Raw genomic sequence first — 20,964 nt, forward strand, 5'->3', positions numbered from 1 at the left:
AAATGACGCCACACGAGTTCATTCTTCGATTACGCTGCAAGTATGTCGGGCCCTTAATGTTATTAAAGAGACGATATATATATATAAAATGGGGTAATCAAATGCAGGCTAATATAATTAGTTTATATAACCACCTTTTTGCACATAATATATTGCATTGCCTACAGTACATTCACTATATTTCCATATTCCATACCCTTCAATATCAACATTGTTTGTAGGATATCATTGGGCAGGATGTGAAATAACAATTTTTAAAGTAAATACAGATTTTCTTTATCCAAATAGAAAACATAGAAAAGCACAGATATATATTGTATATACAAAAAATATAAAAATACAGAGATATGATTTTTTGTAGGGATGCACCGATACCAGTATCGGGCCCGATATCAAGCTCATCTACTTGTACTTGTACTCGTAAAAATACCCCGATACCTCACGTGACCTCACGTATATCCTTAGCTTATATTTCTTAATTCTTATGAACTCTCTTCCTGCATTTATAGTGTTGCTAGATTTAATAGTACACTCTAATATTTCACTTTACACTTTCGGCTGTGATTACATTGTTACTCTGTGTTATATTAAACATTTGTTCTGTGATTTCTTTGGCACTTTAGGACAAATTTGATTGTCTCGTTGTCTGTGATTTCTTTAGCACTTTGACAACTTTGTGACAGGCAGGTAAAAGTTACATTCATTATGTCCTTTGTTTTGCCCTTTGGAGGTTATTGGACACTGTGAAATTTGGGCTTTGAATATTTGTGATAGGCACATTAGAATGACTTATTTTTTTAAGTTTATTTAAGTTGTTGAAAATAAAGATGCTGATATGTTCATTAGTCTCTTTGTGTTGTTCTTAGAAAATTGCCACATAAAACGAGACCCCGCCCCCCAGTAGAACAGGCATCGGTATCGGCGAGTACCAGGAAAAAAAATTCGGTACTCGATCCTTAAAAAGTGGTATCGGTGCATCCCTAATTTTTTGATCAAAAAATACAGAGACATGATTTGTAGTCCTAGACCAACCTGAACTTTATAAGGATCTCCAGTGATTCTCAAGGGTTTGTCTGATCCAGTGGGCATCGGGTCGTCCTGAATCATGATCATCTTCACTCCTGTCCTCTCCTGTGGGCACACAAATACATTTATTTAATTTAATTGCATAATTTGATATAAATGTAAAATACAAAACTCATGGGGGGAAATGTTCCTGTACATGTTGAACTTAAGGAGCATTAACCATTCAAATGGAATCTAGAAACATTCAAACAGAAAACATATTTTTGGAAATATAAAAAGAATTAAAAAAATAAAACCGAAACAAACAAACAAACAGATATTTCACATGCTTTTTGATTTCTAACATTTAATTTAAACATTAAATCAGAGTTGAAAAAAAAAAAACATGTCAGAGTACACACTGCTTCCTGACCAGTCAACACGTGCCATCACACTCATGCTCAAGCTCACTCTCACTCTCTCACACTCTCACACACTCTCACACACACTCTCACACACACTCTCACACACACTCTCACACACACTCTCACACACACTCTCACACACACTCTCACACACACTCTCACACACACTCTCACACACACTCTCACACACACACTCTCACACACACACTCTCACACACACACTCTCACACACACACTCTCACACACACACTCTCACACACACACTCTCACACACACACTCTCACACACACACTCTCACACACACACTCTCACACACACACTCTCACACACACACTCTCACACACACACTCTCACACACACACTCTCACACACACACTCTCACACACACACTCTCACACACACACTCTCACACACACACTCCCACACACACACTCCCACACACACACTCCCACACACACACTCCCACACACACACTCCCACACACACACTCCCACACACACACTCCCACACACACACTCCCACACACACACTCTCACACACACACACACTCTCACACACACACTCTCACACACACACTCACACACACACACAGAAAATTATCCAAAAAGAAAACAGAGCGATGGACTCCATTGTGTTCAGAGAGCGCCGCTCTTCTTGTTTATCCCGAAAACGTCGCACCATAATGACGTAAGCGTGCTCCGGCACGAATGCTGAAACCCTATGTGAGTGGGGAGTGGGGACAATCGTACTCGGGCCCGGTTCATGGCAACCGTGCCTAGTGTGAGTACACCCTCAGTCACTCACTCTCACTCACTCAGTCAGTCACTCCGTCACTCACTCAGTCACTCACTCTCACTCACTCAGTCAGTCAGTCACTCTCACACAGTCAGTCACTCTCACACAGTCAGTCACTCTCACACAGTCAGTCACTCTCACACAGTCAGTCACTCTCACACAGTCAGTCACTCTCACTCACTCACTCACACACAGTCAGTCACTCACTCACTCAGTCACTCACTCTCACACAGTCACTCACTCTCACACAGTCAGTCACTCACTCACTCAGTCACTCACTCTCACACAGTCACTCACTCTCACACAGTCAGTCACTCACTCAGTCACTCACTCTCACACAGTCAGTCACTCACACAGTCAGTCAGTCACTCTCACACAGTCAGTCACTCACACAGTCAGTCAGTCACTCTCACACAGTCAGTCACTCACACAGTCAGTCAGTCACTCTCACACAGTCAGTCACTCACACAGTCAGTCAGTCACTCTCACACAGTCAGTCACTCACACAGTCAGTCACTCACTCTCACACAGTCAGTCACTCTCACACAGTCAGTCAGTCACTCTCACACAGTCAGTCAGTCACTCTCACACAGTCAGTCAGTCACTCACTCAGTCAGTCACTCACTCAGTCAGTCAGTCACTCAGTCAGTCAGTCACTCACTCAGTCAGTCACTCACTCAGTCAGTCACTCACTCTCAGTCACTCACTCTCACTCAGTCACTCACTCTCACACACTCAGTCACTCACTCTCACACAGTCAGTCACTCACTCTCACACAGTCAGTCACTCACTCTCACACAGTCAGTCAGTCACTCACTCTCACTCACTCAGTCACTCACTCTCACACAGTCAGTCACTCACTCTCACTCACTCTCACTCACTCTCACTCACTCTCACTCACTCTCACTCACTCTCACTCACTCTCACTCACTCTCACTCACTCTCACTCACTCACTCTCACACAGTCAGTCACTCACTCTCACTCACTCACTCTCACTCACTCACTCTCACTCACTCACTCTCACTCACTCACTCACTCAGTCACTCACTCAGTCACTCACTCAGTCACTCACTCAGTCACTCACTCAGTCACTCACTCAGTCACTCACTCAGTCACTCACACAGTCAGTCACTCACACAGTCAGTCACTCACTCAGTCTCACTCACTCAGTCTCACTCACTCAGTCACTCACACAGTCAGTCACTCACACAGTCAGTCACTCACACAGTCAGTCACTCACTCTCACACAGTCAGTCAGTCACTCAGTCACTCACTCTCACTCACTCAGTCACTCACTCTCACTCACTCAGTCACTCACTCTCACTCACTCAGTCACTCACTCTCACTCACTCAGTCACTCACTCTCACTCACTCAGTCACTCACACTCACTCTCACAGTCAGTCACTCACTCTCACACAGTCAGTCACTCACTCTCACACAGTCAGTCACTCACTCTCACACAGTCAGTCACTCACTCACTCTCAGTCAGTCACTCACTCACTCTCACTCACAGTCACTCACTCTCACTCACTCTCACTCACAGTCACTCACTCAGTCACTCAGTCACTCACTCAGTCACTCACTCTCACTCACAGTCACTCACTCAGTCACTCAGTCACTCACTCTCACACAGTCAGTCACTCACTCTCACACAGTCAGTCACTCACTCTCACACAGTCAGTCACTCACTCTCACTCACTCTCACTCACACAGTCAGTCACTCACTCACTGTCACTCACTCACTCACTCACTCACTCACTCACTCACTCACTCACTCACTCACTCACTCACTCACTCACTCACTCACTCACTCACTCACTCACTCACTCACTCACTCACTCACTCACTCACTCACTCACTCACTCACTCACTCACTCACTCACTCACCCAGTCACTCACTCAGTCACTCACTCAGTCACTCACTCAGTCACTCACTCACTCTCTCAGTCACTCACTCTCACTCACTCTAACACAGTCAGTAACTCACTCTCACACAGTCAGTCTCTCACTCAGTCACTCACTCTCACTCTCTCAGTCACTCACTCTCACACAGTCAGTCACTCACTCTCACACAGTCAGTCACTCACTCTCACACAGTCAGTCACTCACTCACTCAGTCACTCACTCTCACTCACTCAGTCACTCACTCTCACTCACTCAGTCACTCACTCTCACACAGTCAGTCACTCACTCTCACACAGTCAGTCACTCACTCTCACACAGTCAGTCACTCACTCACTCTCACTCACTCACTCACTCTCACTCAGTCACTCACTCACTCACTCACACTCAGTCACTCACTCACACTCAGTCACTCACTCACACTCAGTCACTCACTCACACTCAGTCACTCACTCACACTCAGTCACTCACTCACACTCAGTCACTCACTCACACTCAGTCACTCACTCACACTCACTCACACTCAGTCACTCACTCACACTCAGTCACTCACTCACACTCAGTCACTCACTCACACTCAGTCACTCACTCACACTCAGTCACTCACTCACACTCAGTCACTCACTCACACTCAGTCACTCACTCACACTCAGTCACTCACTCACACTCAGTCACTCACTCAGTCACTCACTCACTCTCACTCAGTCACTCACTCTCACACAGTCAGTCACTCACTCAGTCACTCACTCTCACACAGTCAGTCACTCATTCAGTCACTCACTCTCACACGGTCAGTCACTCACACTCACTCTCACACTCACTAGGCTTGGGCGGTATCCAAATATTCATACCATCAAACCTCCTCCCTATTTTACCGGGGTATACGGTATTACCGTGAGTAATAAATTATGACATAAGGCTCAGACAGCGTCACCAAACTGTTGGCTTGTGTCTACACCGTTCAGAAACTGAATACCAGATCGGGCAAAAAAAAAAACCCACAACAAAAATCAAGGCCAACCCGTGCACGTTGTGTCTGATCCCGGCTGACGGCATTAAATGTAATTATGAGCCGGAGCCCTATTTAGACTCGACTATTTTTAATACGCGGGCCGTTATAATATGGTGGCGCCAAATAATTTTTTAACCCAGGTGCTGAGGGGGTGGTAGATATAAATACTATTTATAAATGAGCAAAAATAGGACACTTAATAATATTTAATTATTTTAATTATGACAATGAAAGTATTCATTTTATTAATTAATTTAAATTAAATTAACAAGCAACAAGCAAGAAGTGCATTTGTAAATCCGGTGACACGCGTCCATTGATTTTTATTAATACAACTTTTCTGTCAGTGCTGCAAAGATTAAGTTGACGATCGCCATCTCTTAGTGAACGCGCATATAGAGAAATGCTAATCATGGATTACATAATCAGAAGGTATAGGCTAGCCTTTTTTTTTTCGTTTTGAATGGTTTCGTTTAAAGAAATTGACGATTGATATCTCCGTAGTGAACGCGCCTATAGAGAGAAATGCACATCATGGATTAATCAGAGAGTATGCTGCCTATATTTATTTTCCTTTTGAATTGTTTTGTTTAGAGAAATTGACGAATCGCCCTCTCCGTAGTGAACGATAGAGAGAAATGCACATCATGGATTACATAATCAGAGAGTAGGCTAGCCTATTTCTTTTCGTTTGGAATAGTTTCGTTTAATGAATTTGATGATCGCCATTTCCGTATGAACGCGCATAGAGAGACATGCACATCATGGATTAAATAATCAGCGAGTGGCCTATTTCTTTTCGTTTTGAATTGTTTCGTTTAATGAAATTTCAAGCTTTATTTAGATATCTGTCATGTCTGTGAGACATACACTGAGTTTCAGTTAATTTATGATGAGATTTCAATGCAAGTGACCGCGGCGCGCCAGCGCACGATCATGTCATGATTATGTTGTCTGCTATATTTGATTCTTATTTATTAAATCCAGGTAATTGGTTGATAAAAAAATTATTAAAATTAAGATACAATTTATACAAAACGAAATTCACTTTAAAGAAAGGCATTTTACAAAATGAAACTTAATTAAGTGGTCAATGTCTGACTCCCGATGCATCCCATCTTACTCGTGCTGTTCAGTTTTCATTATCAACGTAAAAAAAAATAACATTATAATATTTTAAAAAATATAAACTAATGCGCTTATTTAATGAACTCGGGGCAAAATGCATCCTCGCAGCAGTGAGTGGGTGGTTGTTTCGGAGATGCGACATTAGGTTAGAGGTGTTTCCATCTCTCGCGGTCACCTTTTTTATTGCAACATTTACAAATTGCCTCGTCAGTATTTACCACCTCTCCCTTCTCTCTCTCTCTCTCTTTCTCCTCCACACTGTCACTTGATGACAACTACATAAGCATTTTTAGGCATTGAATAAATTATATTTATATATTATATATAAGTGCCGGTAATAACGGTATTAAAACTGATACCGTTGCTATTTTAACACCCCGCGGTATACGATATTACCGTAATACCGACAACCCTATCACTCACTCACACACTCACTCACACACTCACTCACTCACACACTCACTCACACACTCTCTCACTCACACACACTCTCACTCACACACACTCTCACTCACACACACTCTCACTCACACACACTCTCACTCACACACACTCTCACTCACACACACTCTCACTCACACACACTCTCACTCACACACACTCTCACTCACACACACTCTCACTCACACACACTCTCACTCACACACACTCTCACTCACACACACTCTCACTCACACACACTCTCACTCACACACACTCTCACTCACACACACTCTCACTCACACACACTCTCACTCACACACACTCTCACTCACACACACTCTCACTCACACACACTCTCACTCACACACACTCTCACTCACACACACTCTCACTCACACACACTCTCACTCACACACACTCTCACTCACACACACTCTCACTCACACACACTCTCACTCACACACACTCTCACTCACACTCTCACTCACTCACACTCTCACTCACACACTCTCACTCACACACTCTCACTCACACACTCTCACTCACACACTCTCACTCACACACTCTCACTCACACACTCTCACTCACACACTCTCACTCACACACTCTCACTCACACACTCTCACTCACACACTCACTCACACACTCTCACTCACACACTCTCACTCACACACTCTCACTCACACACTCTCACTCACACACTCTCACTCACACACTCTCACTCACACACTCTCACTCACACACTCTCACTCACACACTCTCACTCACACACTCTCACTCACACACTCTCACTCACACACTCTCACTCACACACTCTCACTCACACACTCTCACTCACACACTCTCACTCACACACTCTCACACACTCTCACGTCCCGACGCCCGCTGTCGTTTACGAATCCCCACGACACCATACGTCAACCGGATCGGGCCACAACTGTGTAATCTGAACCATGTCATAATGTCCACCCAACCTGAAGCTGTTTGATGGTGTCGCCTCCTTTCCCGATGACCAGCCCAACTTTACTGGCAGGGATCAGGATCTCCTGGACGGCGCTGTTCCCGTCCATCTGACTGTGAAAGCCCGGCCCGTTCCGACACCGGTCCACGATCTGACCCAACAACCTCTTCGCTTGCCTGACCAAACATACACACAGAGATTTAATGCCACATGCAGCATCTGAGGCTATCTTCATGGCACAAATGTAATTACAAAAATACAAATATCATATAAATACAGCAAGCAAACAAGTCATATTATACAGATTTTTAAAAATTAACATACGATAAAAAAAAATCCAAAACCCTTTCAGGCATAATTTTGCCTGACGGTCAAAAATAAAGCTTGAGTAATTATGAACGAAGGAAGTTTAAACGTGGTTAGATGCAATTTACACTCATTTAGTGTATGCTGACTAATAAAGCAGTTGAGAAAGAAAACGCATGTGTAACTATATATTGGATCTGTGCGTCAGCTCTTAAAGTGACGGCAGCCTAATAAACCAGATACCAAATTATGAGATATTAAAAATATGTATATGACAGTTTTCCCCCGTGGTATTGATGTCAAAATCGTGGCCAGTGAAAACGCTGAGTGGCTTGTAACTTTGGAAAACCAATAGCCAGTGTTGCCCTGAGCAAAAAGTGAATGTTTGTCTATATACAGTCAAAATATATTCAGACTTCAACATTTCCCACATTATCAGTTTATTCGCTATAGTTTAGAAAATGGTAATAAAATATGACAAGAATCAGTTGATATTTCACTGGTTTTGTCCGTCCTTCTGTTGGACTCTCACACATGAATGATGTTGAATATCTGTCAGCTGTTAAATTTAACTACACAATTAGATAATACCAGTTTAGCTCAACCAATCACCAAGCAATGCTTCATGTTGTTCAGTCTGTGGTGTAAAAAGGTGCATTAGTTATTAAAGAAAAAACACTTCAGCAAAACATGATCAGCTCAAAGTGTCCCAATCATTTTTGGTCCCGAATTTTTACTGGTAGTCGCTGTATGAAGAATATTTGTGTATAATATGTCAGTTTACATTATTTTGCTCTCCTCACTTACATAAATTAACTATAATGTCCTGCACACACTAGTGAAAAAATATAAAATTATATCTGCTGTCTGAATAATTTTTAGTTTGACTGTATAATTCAGAATCTCACATGCTGCTTTTATACTAAAGGGTTAAACTTATGGCTTTCTCGATTTTAACCGATTCTCATTTTTAATAAACATACTCCCGATATCGATTTTTCATCGGATACATAAAGAAAACTAAACATTATTTGTAGCGCCTGCCATCCAATAATTAAAAGTAAGCTTTGACACTTTTGATATGAAAACATCTCAGCTTTGAAATTCTGCTGATTTTATCATGAAATTCATAGAATAAATGTGACGATCGCTTTAGTTGCTGCACGTGAACCGATCATATCCTTCGCTTTACTACAAGTTACAGCAGCAAATAAACATTAATGAACATCAGAAGGAATGTTGAAAGATACAGAACAACTTACTGAAAATAATAATGTTTAATGTAATCGATCGATCAGTGTTTCAACCGTGAAAAGACGTCAATAAATCAGCCTGTGAACAATATCAACTCATATTTACCTCAGAAAAGCCATTCAAGACTCAATAGTTAGCTAGAAAAATAAGTGTAGAGGAGCATTTTCATAAATATAAGACTTAAATATATTCATATTTTTAACTTACCTGTTTTTCATGATAGATTTATTCAAGCATGTATTTTAGGAATGGACCGATATAAAAAATGGCCGATACCGATAATTATTTTTATTTGAAAGCCGATAACCGATATATCGGGCGATAAATTAAATTTTTATATCATTTTTGAGAGCCTGATTACAAAAACAAGTCTCACCATTAAAATCCATGTCCCAAACACACAGTTATAATGTTCTGTTTGTAAGTTTATGTAGCCGATATTACAGACTGCAGTATAACTGCATTTTCATTTTTTGAAGTGATTTCAATCATATTTCAAGCAATTCAAAACCATCATGCGCATCTGAAGTGTCTCAGCTGAAGGAAATACATTATTTATTGGCTTTAATATATCGGACAAATTTTCTTATCAGGCCGATAAGGTTAACATTAAAAATGAACATATATTATTATATACAGTATTCCTGTAATTCTTTTGTCTTTTATGAGTTTAAGAAATAACTCCTTCTCATATTCTGTCCAAACACACCGCATCATCTACGTCAGGTGACTGTAAATGCGCAAAAACTGCTTCTATCACAGTTTTGCCTGAAAAACCTCCTCATGCGAGCGTAAAAACTTTTTTGCGATACATGGGAGTTTTTGCGAAATTGACGTGTTTCCATTGGGCGTATTTTCAATTCGCAATTTCAATTAGCGCAATTTGAAGGGTAAAGGAAATGCGGCTTCTGTAAAGCTGCTTTGAAACAATCTGTATTGTAAAGAGTGCTATATAAATAAAGGCGACTTTAAGCGCAGTGAACTCTTACTCGATACTCTCTGGGGTCCCAGTCAGGGTGCAAGGCCTGTCCATCATCCCTCCACTGTCTGTGGGAGAGAAAAAACACAAATAACCATAAACAAAAACAAAAATCACAGCACAAACTGGGCAGCGCTTCGGCAACAGGGTCACAAACTGTATTTGCTCAGATTTTCAATCTCTTTTGGCCATCAAATGTTTATTTTACATTACAATCTCTGCTCTACATGACTAAAGTTGCACTAGCGCTTTAAAGCTTCAGATATTGTTTTGTCTTTGGATTGCGGTTATTATCGTCAACTAAAACTATACAAATATTTGTTAATTGTAATAAAGCTGAATAATAGCTGAAAAACTTGAAAATTTTAAATGTTGGCAATAAACTGAAATAGTTTATTTAGTTTAAGTTGAAGCACTAAAATAATTAACAGGAAATTAAAAATCTAAAACTGAAATAAAAATAAATTAAACCTAAATAGCAATATAAAAAAACCTAATAAAATTACAAAAGCACAACCATAAAACTAAACTAAAATTAACATGAAAACCAAAAATATAACTAAAAATGAAATAAGATTAAATATTACAATAATAATGATTTTTTTTTTAAAATATATATATATATATATGCATGTAAAAAACACAAACAACTGAATATGAAGAACTGGAATCAGATTATAACCTACCAGCAGCGATCTGGATCTTGCAGTTTGACTCCAGCTGAATTCTCGTGATCTGTTCGCCACCCCGTCCGATTACTGACACAATAAAGACAAACAGCTCAACTTCTGCTAGGACTAAAACTCTATGCATACTATTTCTGACAGAAGATGATGGACACTTTTTCAATGGTCATGACACACACATATATATATAGATATATATAGAACATCTACAGAAGCATGAGACAAACAGAACAGCTGAAATTAATTATTTAAAAAAAAATGTGGTCAATGCAAAAATCTGTCACAAAATGTAAATTTTTTTGATGATTAATCCACAAACAATTAAATAAAAGGGCAAAATTTCCTCATAGAGAAGCTACATTAGATTTTACGATTATAAAACCCAAATATGAACATTATCTAACGGAAAAACATTTGAGTTTCATTTAGATCTTCAGTACTTACTGAATCCAACCATCTTATCAGGCACTTTGTAGTCTTCTGTTATTATAGCCCTAAAAAACAACATGCGCATACTGTAAATATCAACCTAAGATTATTGTAGAAGATCCCACAATAGTTTTAATGAATAAAAGCGCTCACCTTGTACCATGTACCATTGCACCGAGCTGGTTCACCACTTAGATGAAGAAATAAGAAAAGTACATTAGTATTAATTACTGATAAATACACAGATATCGCCTCTCAGGCAAAAGTGACTCCAAACCCAAAGACATTTTAATCAAGTAATGCATCAACAACACACATTTATCAACTACACTATAGCATAATACCTTCCATTAGCTCCGTTTCCATCCAAAGCTGTGAATTTAACTTTGGAATATCGCATAAAACATTTGCGAATAAAGCAGCGTTTCCATCCCATGTGATCAAGAAAACACGAGTTGTCTCTCAGAGCGTCAGACGAAACGCAATCGTGCGAGACGCTTCTGAAAACAACTTGAAAAAACGTATTATGAAAAATGCGCAAAACACAATTTTAAATTTTTATATGAAATATATATTTCCAAAACACGTTTTACTCTTAATATGTGAGAAAATCAAAGACATAAATCTAAATAAGCTGTGCTCCAAATTTGAGCTTGTTATCTCAGTAAATGAGCGTTCAGTGAGATTGTGTTCGGCTGCAGTACCGAACGCTTCCACTAGAGGAAACTCATTCCAGTTCATTATTGACCATGAATAACACGAGTATGACTATTTTTTTAAGTCAATTTAAATTTTTCGAATCATAAACATGACTTTTTTGGTGCGTGTTCACACAGGAAGTTCAAACACCTTGCGAAAGTTTCATACCATTCCGATAAAAAAATGATATATATATATATATATATATTAGGGCTGGGAAAAGATTAATCGCAATTAATCGCATCCAAAATAAAAGTTTGTTTACACATAATATGTGTGTGCACTGTGTATAATTTTTTTGTATATATAAATACACACACATGCATACACAAGAAAAAATGTATATTTATATATAAAAAAATTACATTTATATATAATATAAATTATAAATAAATGTATACAGTATATACATCCAAATATTTCTAAAATATATACATGCATGTGTGTGTATTTGAATATACAAAATATATTATTATGTAAATATTATGTAAACACAAACTATTATTTTGGATGCGATTAGTCGCGATTAATCTTTTCCCAGCCCTAATATATATATAATAACCAGAGGGTTACGGCGTGTTCAATGCATAGATAAAGGTTATATATAATGTATTATAACTGTGGTTACTATTATTCATGAGATCATTTAATGCATTACAAGACGTAATTACTGCATTAAAACACTTTTATAATGCAATGGGTAGCACTTTATTTTGCAGTGTCCTTGTTACATTTACTTACCATAGTAATAACAGTAAACTATGCATAATTACATGCAATTCTACCAAATCCTAATCATACACTAACCCTATAGTAAGTACATTAGTTAATATTACTCAGTACTTATAAATATAATGCATGGTTACACTTTATTTTACAGGTGTCATTGTTAGTGTAATTATATATTTAAGGGCTTTAAGTAAAGTGTTACCCAAGTAAAAAGTTGAGTAACAGCAGAGAGGAATTAAATAATGAATCCACAGTTTAACCATCATGCACTCAATGGCAGCGTTCGGTCGACCCGCTGTTTTTAATGTTTGTTGTGTTTTTAAAGCCAGGCCTCCAGCGCTCGACACAAATCTGCAAACCACAGAAACAGGTTTCACTTCCTGAAAGACCTCACACTCGCTGTTTGAACCTCTTTCGCAAGCAGATCAAGAACAGAAGAACCGATCAATGCCTCGTGCGCAAAAACACTGTCAAAGGGCAAAGCTTCATAAAGTCCTGCATTGATTTCAGAGTTATTTTACATGTGTCCCATTACAGTCAGATCAACACTGACACGACCGGCACAACATCGGGAGAAACTGCGTGTGCATTCAGATTTCAGATCCGCAACAAAACTGCTATTATTGTCAAATATTGCGAGGCTTTTTACCTCCTTCGTCCAGAGAGCGTTTCTGCCCGCCGTAGCCGTAGAGCGAAGCATCGACGACTGGAGACGAGTTGTTGAGATGGGGAATCTGCTCTCCGCTCATCTTAACAATCTAGAAGACATCAGAGAACACACATCGGCTCACACACACACACATCTGAGTTCTTACTTCAATATTTTACAGTCACTGTAATACCGACAGGAGTAAAGCAATGAAATTGAAGTGGTATTCAAAAATAAATGAATGCAAAAAAAGCTGTATATAATTTTTTTTGCATTGGATTACAATTTTTGCCGCAATATGATTGATAAATGCAAACTTGACGATTTAAACAAAAGCATGAGTTCTTCAATATTTTACAGTCACTGTATTAACAACAGGAGTAAAGCAATGAAATATAAGTGGTATTCGAAAATAAAATAAAGCAAAAAACTCTTAATTATAAAACTTTTTTTGCATTGGATTACAATTTTTGCTGCAATATATATGATTGATAAATGCAAACATGACGATTTAAACAAAAGCATGAGTTCTTCTGTTGTTAATATAGTGCCTGTAAAATATTGAAGAACTCATGCTTTTGTTGTTTAAATTGTCATGTTTGCATTTATCAATCAAAATTTTTATATATATATATATCAACAAAATTGTAATGCAATGCAAAAAAGATATATAGCGTTTTTTTTGCATTTATTTTTGAATACCTCTTATGTGTCATTGCTTTACTCCTGTTGTTAATACAGTGACTGTAAAAATTGGAGTATAGCAATGAAATATAAGTGGTATTCAAAAATAAATGAATGCAAAAAAGCTGTATATTAATAATAAAACTTTGTTTGCATTGGATTACAATTTTTGTTGCAATATATATGATTGATAAATGCAAACATGACGATTTGCATTGAATATTGTATTGACAACAGCAGTAAAGCAATGAAATAGATATATGCTATTCGAAAATAAATTAATGCAAAAAAGCTGTTATATGTTATATACATTTTTTGCATTGGATTACAATTTTTGTTTAAATATATGTGATCGATAAATGCAAACATGACGATTTAAACAAAGCATGCCATTTTATCATTCTTGCTTCAAAACAAACATTATTTTACATTATTCATTTAAAATTACTATTACCAACAGCAGAATAGCAAAGAAATATACACGCAATTAAAAAAATTAAAATTAAATAAATGCAAAAAGCTATATATTATATAATTATATATTTTGCATTGCATACAAACAATGATTTAAACAAAAGCATGTAATTTTATCACTATTGCTTCGGCATAAATATTATTTTACAGTATTTATTTTAAACCAATGTGGAATATACCAATAAATTATAAACGCAATGCCTTTTTTTTTTTTTTGCAGTTCCCATGAACACTTCATAATGTTATAATCAAAATGTACAGAGATGTTTGTATGCAAACACAATCTAACACACTGTTTGTACTAGATGTCGTATAAATTCATTCAACAAATCACATTGCATGTACGTGAAACACTATGAATGAAATGTGCTTTATAACCTTTCATCCAGCAAACTGCATTGCACATCATGAACGCTTTATGGCATTTCATTCACTGGAGAAAAGCAAGTTTCGAAACGCAAGTTTTTGTTTGCTCTTCCAACTAGATACTTTCAGACATAGACGGCTGAAAATTAGATCAATTCAAGTGTTTTGCTGCATTGAAGAGTTATTTACACTAATCTGAAAAGTCCAGAAAATTAAGTACAAAAACCAGAGAAATTTGGGAGTTAATACCGGTTAATACTCCATTGCATTTGAATGATGCATGCAAGAAAAGCACCGTTAAACTCAAAGCAAGAGGCCATTTTGAGGAGAAAGACTTGAGTGGGGTAGAAAGAGAAAGAGACAGGCCGCTCTCCACCTCTTCCCTCCAGCTAGGGAATGCTGGGAAGGAATGCCAGCTATGCGAGTGCCTGGATAAACGAGCGACCCGAGGGAAAGTCTCAGTGAAATGCAGGAGAAGGTAAACAGCAGTGAGAGGAATGCATGGAAACACTGGCCACTTGTTGCCCACTCCACGCCGTCTCTCCCATTTACAGGGACAACCGTTTACACACAGGGAGTGAACTCAATGTAGGTCATTAATTACCCATGATGCAACACGCCTAACACCTAACAGGGCAGACACGTCCATGTCAAAGTCAACAATGCCTGCGATTACGGCTGGAGAAACGAGACTTTACTTCTGGATTACGGATAATCAACACGACCTGGTTTGATTGTTTCAATTAAACGTGATGATGAGACACGGGTTTTAAATCACGACAGCTGTCACTGCATTGCATGTGTGGACCTGATTATGCAACATGTTCACAAGCACGTCATCACAAGTCAAACACAAAAAACACTCGGATACATAAGGAGGGCAAACTACAGTTAAAGTGCGTTGTGACACACACACGCTGATAAATCAGGCCATAAAAAGAGTATGCACCAATAAAATATAAATGCAATGCACAAAAAAGCAGAAAAAATGCCTTTGGTTGAAATATAAGGTGTCTTTTGAAGGTAAATTAAAGACCTTTAGAAAATATTAAGGAATGCATTTGAAGGGTAGACAATATATGCTCTTAATGTAAATGTCTAGAGAAACACAGTTATATTAGGAACACTTGTGGCATTCTTCCTCAATATGCGTGTCTTTTTTGCATTGCAAATCAAGATGCATTTACTTAACATGCAAAAAGTCTTGTTTTCTGTGAAACTGGGGAAAAAAAGGGAGTTTATGATTAAAACGAGCAAATATCTGCCAGTGGAATTATAAGCTCACTTAATTTTGTTCAAGTCTTCATTTTACATCTGCATCTCAAATAGATGTATATTGATTTAAATATGTTTAGTATAATAAAACAAGAGAAAATACTGAGGAAAATATTCACTTTTGCAATGCATGCAACATTTAATGTCATGACTTTATGAATTTGTGCTCTGATCTTTTAAAACCCTAATTTGTGTGAGGGCGAATTAATTTAAGACCCGCAAAAACCCTGTATATATATATATTACATATGACGTTTACCTTTACATGATTCAGAATTATTCAAAACAAAAAGCAAAAGCATGCAATAAATTAAACAAGCATGCAATTTTATCATTCTTGCTTCAATAACTAATATTTTTTGCAGTATTAATTTAACGCTCACAATCACATCATCCCAAATCAGACCCAAACGAGCGCTCGCTTCTATCACGGGACGTGTGTCTGGACGTGAGCCCAGGTCTATTTTTTCCCACAGAGTTGATAAAGCTAAAGCACAGGGCGTCCGGCGCGCTGTGAACACACTCGAGGAAAACTTACGCCTGGCCACAGGTGTCCGCTGTGTGTACAGGGTCATGTGACCACGGACACACGCTTCGAAACGGAGGCCAAAAACTTGTGGTTCAACTATCTGATGATTAAAGCAATGAAAACCTCACAGAACAACAATGAGAATAGAAAAAGCTAAAACATTATATTAGACAGAAATAAGGCACAAGAGGTTCGGACAGTGTGTTGTTATAGTTGACTAAAACGAAAACCATAAAGAAAATTGTTCCTCAAGATCAAATAAACGTTAACTGAAATAAAATACTAAAAAAAGAAACACATTTTATTTGAGCTAACTGCCAACATTTTTCATTTAGTTTAACTTGATGTACTAAAATAAACTAAAGCTGAAATAAAAGTTTATAAAAAATAGAAGTATAAATAAAATAAAACTAACTTGCTAAATCTTTATGAAATCCACAAAGTTTTTATAAACCTTAGGGTTAGGTAAGAATATAAATGAGAATATAGGATAAGAATATAAAACATAAAAACCAAATACTACTTAAATTATAATAGCATTTCAATAATCCCGTAACATCAGTGTTTCTTTAAGAAACAACAGCAACAATAAAATAAAAATGTAAATTCATGCATTAATTGCACTTTAATTGCCGATGTGTGAACAGCTTGAAACGAAACTTAAAAACGTGACGTTCCCGACTTCCTAGAATGCCTTTGAAAGCCTGTCGACTGATTTTTATGTGAGTTATGACTGTGGCAACTAACAAATGCAGTTTAAAGTCCCACTGAAACAGGAAGAGAAGGCGGGACATATTGAATGACTCCTCCCCCTTTTCAAATAGCCAATAGCGTTTAGTTTACCTCACAGACTGTGAGTTGTACTGACAGCAGGGTTAGGCTTGTTGTGACGGCGCTGAGAACGCCAGAGAGATGATTAGTTTACCATCTGTCGAATACGTTATTAGCTAGAACTGTAACACACAGAAAGTAGACAGTAATGAAAGTTATTAGCGTATGTGTGTGGTCGATATCCAGTGTTGCTGAGCAGAAATACATAATCATGTTTCTCTTGGTTTCCTCAAAGTCGCGTTGGATTTTCTCCTCAGTGTAAATATTATCACTATTTTACATGTGCGTAGAGTTAGTTTCTGGAGTAAATATATAGGCTATAATCTGTGTGTTTACACAGCTTTTTAAAAATGGCGGGTGCTGGTGTTTGTGTGCGTTCGGCCAATCAGCGAACACTAACGTCACGGATAGTTCACGGATTAAGTTTAGACCGACTCTGAAGGAGGAGTGAATTAGTTACTCCAAAAGGAGTTCCTGGAACTAAAATCGTTCCCAGTTCCAGCGTTGCGAACACGCGACACCCGGGAACTCCCGCCAATAGCTCTCGGAAATATGAAAAGGTTTCCCGGTGCGAAAGCCCCTATTCAGTCCTTCCAGAAAGTTTTTTGAGATTGTTGTGGGCAAAAATCCTTGATTATGCGGCATGTTTTCTTAGGCCCTGTCCACACGGAGACACGTTTAGCTGTATACGTACAATTTTTTATCGGATCGGCGTTTCGTCCAGACGGATCCGGCGTTTTGGGAGACTGAAACCGCTATTTTTTGAAACCGGGTCCCAGGGTGGATAAATCTGAAAACGACACCTTTGCGTCTTCGTGTGTACGGCCAATCCGTATATTTTGTGAAACGATGATGTCATCACCCCACGTGTCGACTAGTCAGACGCGCTAAATCAGTAGCTAACAGCAACAACAACTGCGACTACTTGCTTGATTTCATGCTTCAGAAGCTACTGAGCCTATTTTATTTCTTTATTTATTATTTAGGCCTACTTTAATGTATTTTTATTTTACTTCTTTATTTGTTTATATTTCTTTCTTATGCTATGATGCTTGTATTTTGTCTGATTAAGACATTTCGTATTTTGTAGGGATGGGCATTTCAAGCAAAAATAATATTTGACGAATTATTTGATTATTATTCAAAAAACGCACCTCTGCCCCTCATGCTCACCGGTAACACGGCGTTCGCTCCGACATTAAATTTCTCTGTACTGTAGTGCTACATGTTGTAGCCATTAAAGAAAAGTTAGTTTCATATTTATGTTTAAATAATGTTATTTTTTCCATTTCATATATGTTGATTATATGAAAGGTGAACAGAGTGAGTAGCCTAATCATAAGATGCACAATATCGAGACATCATTTTGACCACTTCATTAAGTTTTGTTTTATATAAAGCCTTTCTTTAAAGTGAATTTCGTTTTGTATAAATTGTATCTTAATTTTAATCAATGTTTCATCAACCAATTGCCTGGATTTAATAAATAAGAAGAAAATATAGCAGACAATAGCCATCAGGACATGGACGCGCTATGCGATATAACTTGCATCACACGTGAACTGGAGCTCGTCTCATAAATGAACAGAAACTCAGAAATATATCTAAGCTTGAAATGTCTACTTTTAAACAAAACAATTCAAAACGAAAAGAAACAGACAACTCTCTTATAATCCGTATGAAGTGTGCATTTATCTCTATGAGCACCCTTACCTACTGCGAAGGTGGCGAGTCAGCATCGTCACAGAAAACACTAGTTTATTAATAAATAATTAAAATGTCTCCTTGCTATATTTGACACATTAATAATGATTAGGCTATTTGCCGGTTCTTTGTGGCAAGATTTATGCGTCTGCTAACTAATCGAATATCGTGACTCATTCCTATTTTGTACCAGGCCATTTATGGTTTTTCATATTGTTCAATAAAGTTCTTGGTTAAAAAGAAAGAAAGAAAAAGAAGCTACTGTTCCTAATATTATTGTATACAGCGCGCAAGGTTTATGCGCAAGTCTTCTTCTCTGTTTTTAGTGTATCTGTGTCAGAAATACAGCGCCTCATATTGGTCTGGCATGTAAACTACATCGGTTTCAGTGGTTTCGTGTGTACGCAGATATTGTACGCAGACGGCGCCGTGTTTACGGAATTTTTTTTTTAGACAGAGGAAAAAAAATATCGGATAGGGAAAGCTCTGGCTTCGTGTGGACGTGGCCTTAAAAAATGTGATAGAATATGCAGGATATTTATGCAATTTTATGCGATGAAATTGCGGAAAATTGCAAAAAACGTTTGATGAAAAATAGAGAAAAAAAAAGTGATTCCCCAACACCCTTTTCTCACTTCTAGAGTCATTTCTTATTACTTCCTATGATAAGCAAGCATAACACATCACAGAAAGTGCTGGGAATATTTAAGTTCCCATCTTGTTTTTTTTCAGTCCTTAATAAACACACGGCTCAAACTTACAAAACATTGATGAGTCAAACAAGTTCTGTAGCTTTACAAAAGGAATATGCCACAACTTCTGTAAAAATGAATAAAATATTTTAAAAAAATAAAGTGTGCTTCGTTTTACAGCTATTCGATGATGCTCAGGTCGCGTAATTACGTCACTTCATAACGTTTCCATGGCAACAGACGAAAACGGCTGCTCGTGTGTGAAGTAAACGCAACAGTTTTCAACTTTCTGCTAAGATATACGTGACTTTTGCAAGGAAAATGCAGAGATTATCATGAAGATAATCATGCAAGCTTAGCATATTTTGCGCGGAAATTGGCAATTTATGCGTGTATTTAAAAAAACGCATAAATATGCGGACTTTGGCTGAAACGCATAATCGCGTTTTTCTGGAGGGACTGCCTAGTCTTAACCAACGTACTGTTGGAAAACGTACTAAAACTCGAGCGTTTGAGCAACCGAACACATATTGCTCTGTGACGAGTCAACGCGCGTTTACAGCATAGGGGGCGGAGCTTTAGATTCTAGAGAGCATTTGATTGGATAGAAGATGTGATGTCATAAAATCTCCTGATCCATTTTAGCAGAAGTGAGAAACTAAGTTTTGAATGCTTATATCTCCTAAACGCGAATTTTGACATTGTTTTGGAAGGTTGTTCATCCTAAAAGCTGCAAAAAAAAACAACTTTTGATTTTAGGGGGCCTTTAAACGCGGAACTTAAAGATATTACAGTTAACCGTCTCGACTCAACCTGACAGGCTTTAACAGAGTATTGATCCGCCAGGCGCCTCCTCACAAGCACCGGCACTCAGGAGACTTTCCAATGAAGTCATGCAACCATTCAGAGACTACAACTCTCCTGAACTGCATCAACAGCTCCAAACTGGCTAGGAAAAAATAGCAACTCGCGTTCAGTTGTACCTGCATGTTACAAATAAGCAAAAATAATGGAATATTCATGCC

The 20,964-nt window shown here is 38.1% G+C and overlaps 1 protein-coding gene across 6 annotated transcripts in view; it reads right to left on the bottom strand.

Annotated features, from left to right (window-relative positions):
* The window catches only part of fubp3 (far upstream element (FUSE) binding protein 3), a 46,507-nt gene that overhangs the window by 23,602 nt on the left and 1,941 nt on the right, over window positions 1–20,964 (bottom strand). For all 6 annotated transcript variants that reach the window (XM_077222522.1, XM_077222502.1, XM_077222513.1 and 3 more), the window contains exons 2-8: window positions 13,385–13,493; window positions 11,461–11,497; window positions 11,323–11,372; window positions 10,879–10,950; window positions 10,203–10,260; window positions 7,667–7,829; window positions 1,033–1,131 (exon numbers count right to left, since the gene is read on the bottom strand). In XM_077222522.1, the coding sequence (XP_077078637.1) occupies window positions 1,033–1,131; window positions 7,667–7,829; window positions 10,203–10,260; window positions 10,879–10,950; window positions 11,323–11,372; window positions 11,461–11,497; window positions 13,385–13,493 (588 nt within the window). The remainder of the gene's footprint in view (window positions 1–1,032; window positions 1,132–7,666; window positions 7,830–10,202; window positions 10,261–10,878; window positions 10,951–11,322; window positions 11,373–11,460; window positions 11,498–13,384; window positions 13,494–20,964) is intronic.

This window comes from Siphateles boraxobius, unplaced genomic scaffold (genome assembly GCF_051911475.1).
Source record: "Siphateles boraxobius isolate OS27281-9 unplaced genomic scaffold, OSU_SipBor_1 120, whole genome shotgun sequence".
NCBI classification, from domain to species: domain Eukaryota; kingdom Metazoa; phylum Chordata; class Actinopteri; order Cypriniformes; family Leuciscidae; genus Siphateles; species Siphateles boraxobius.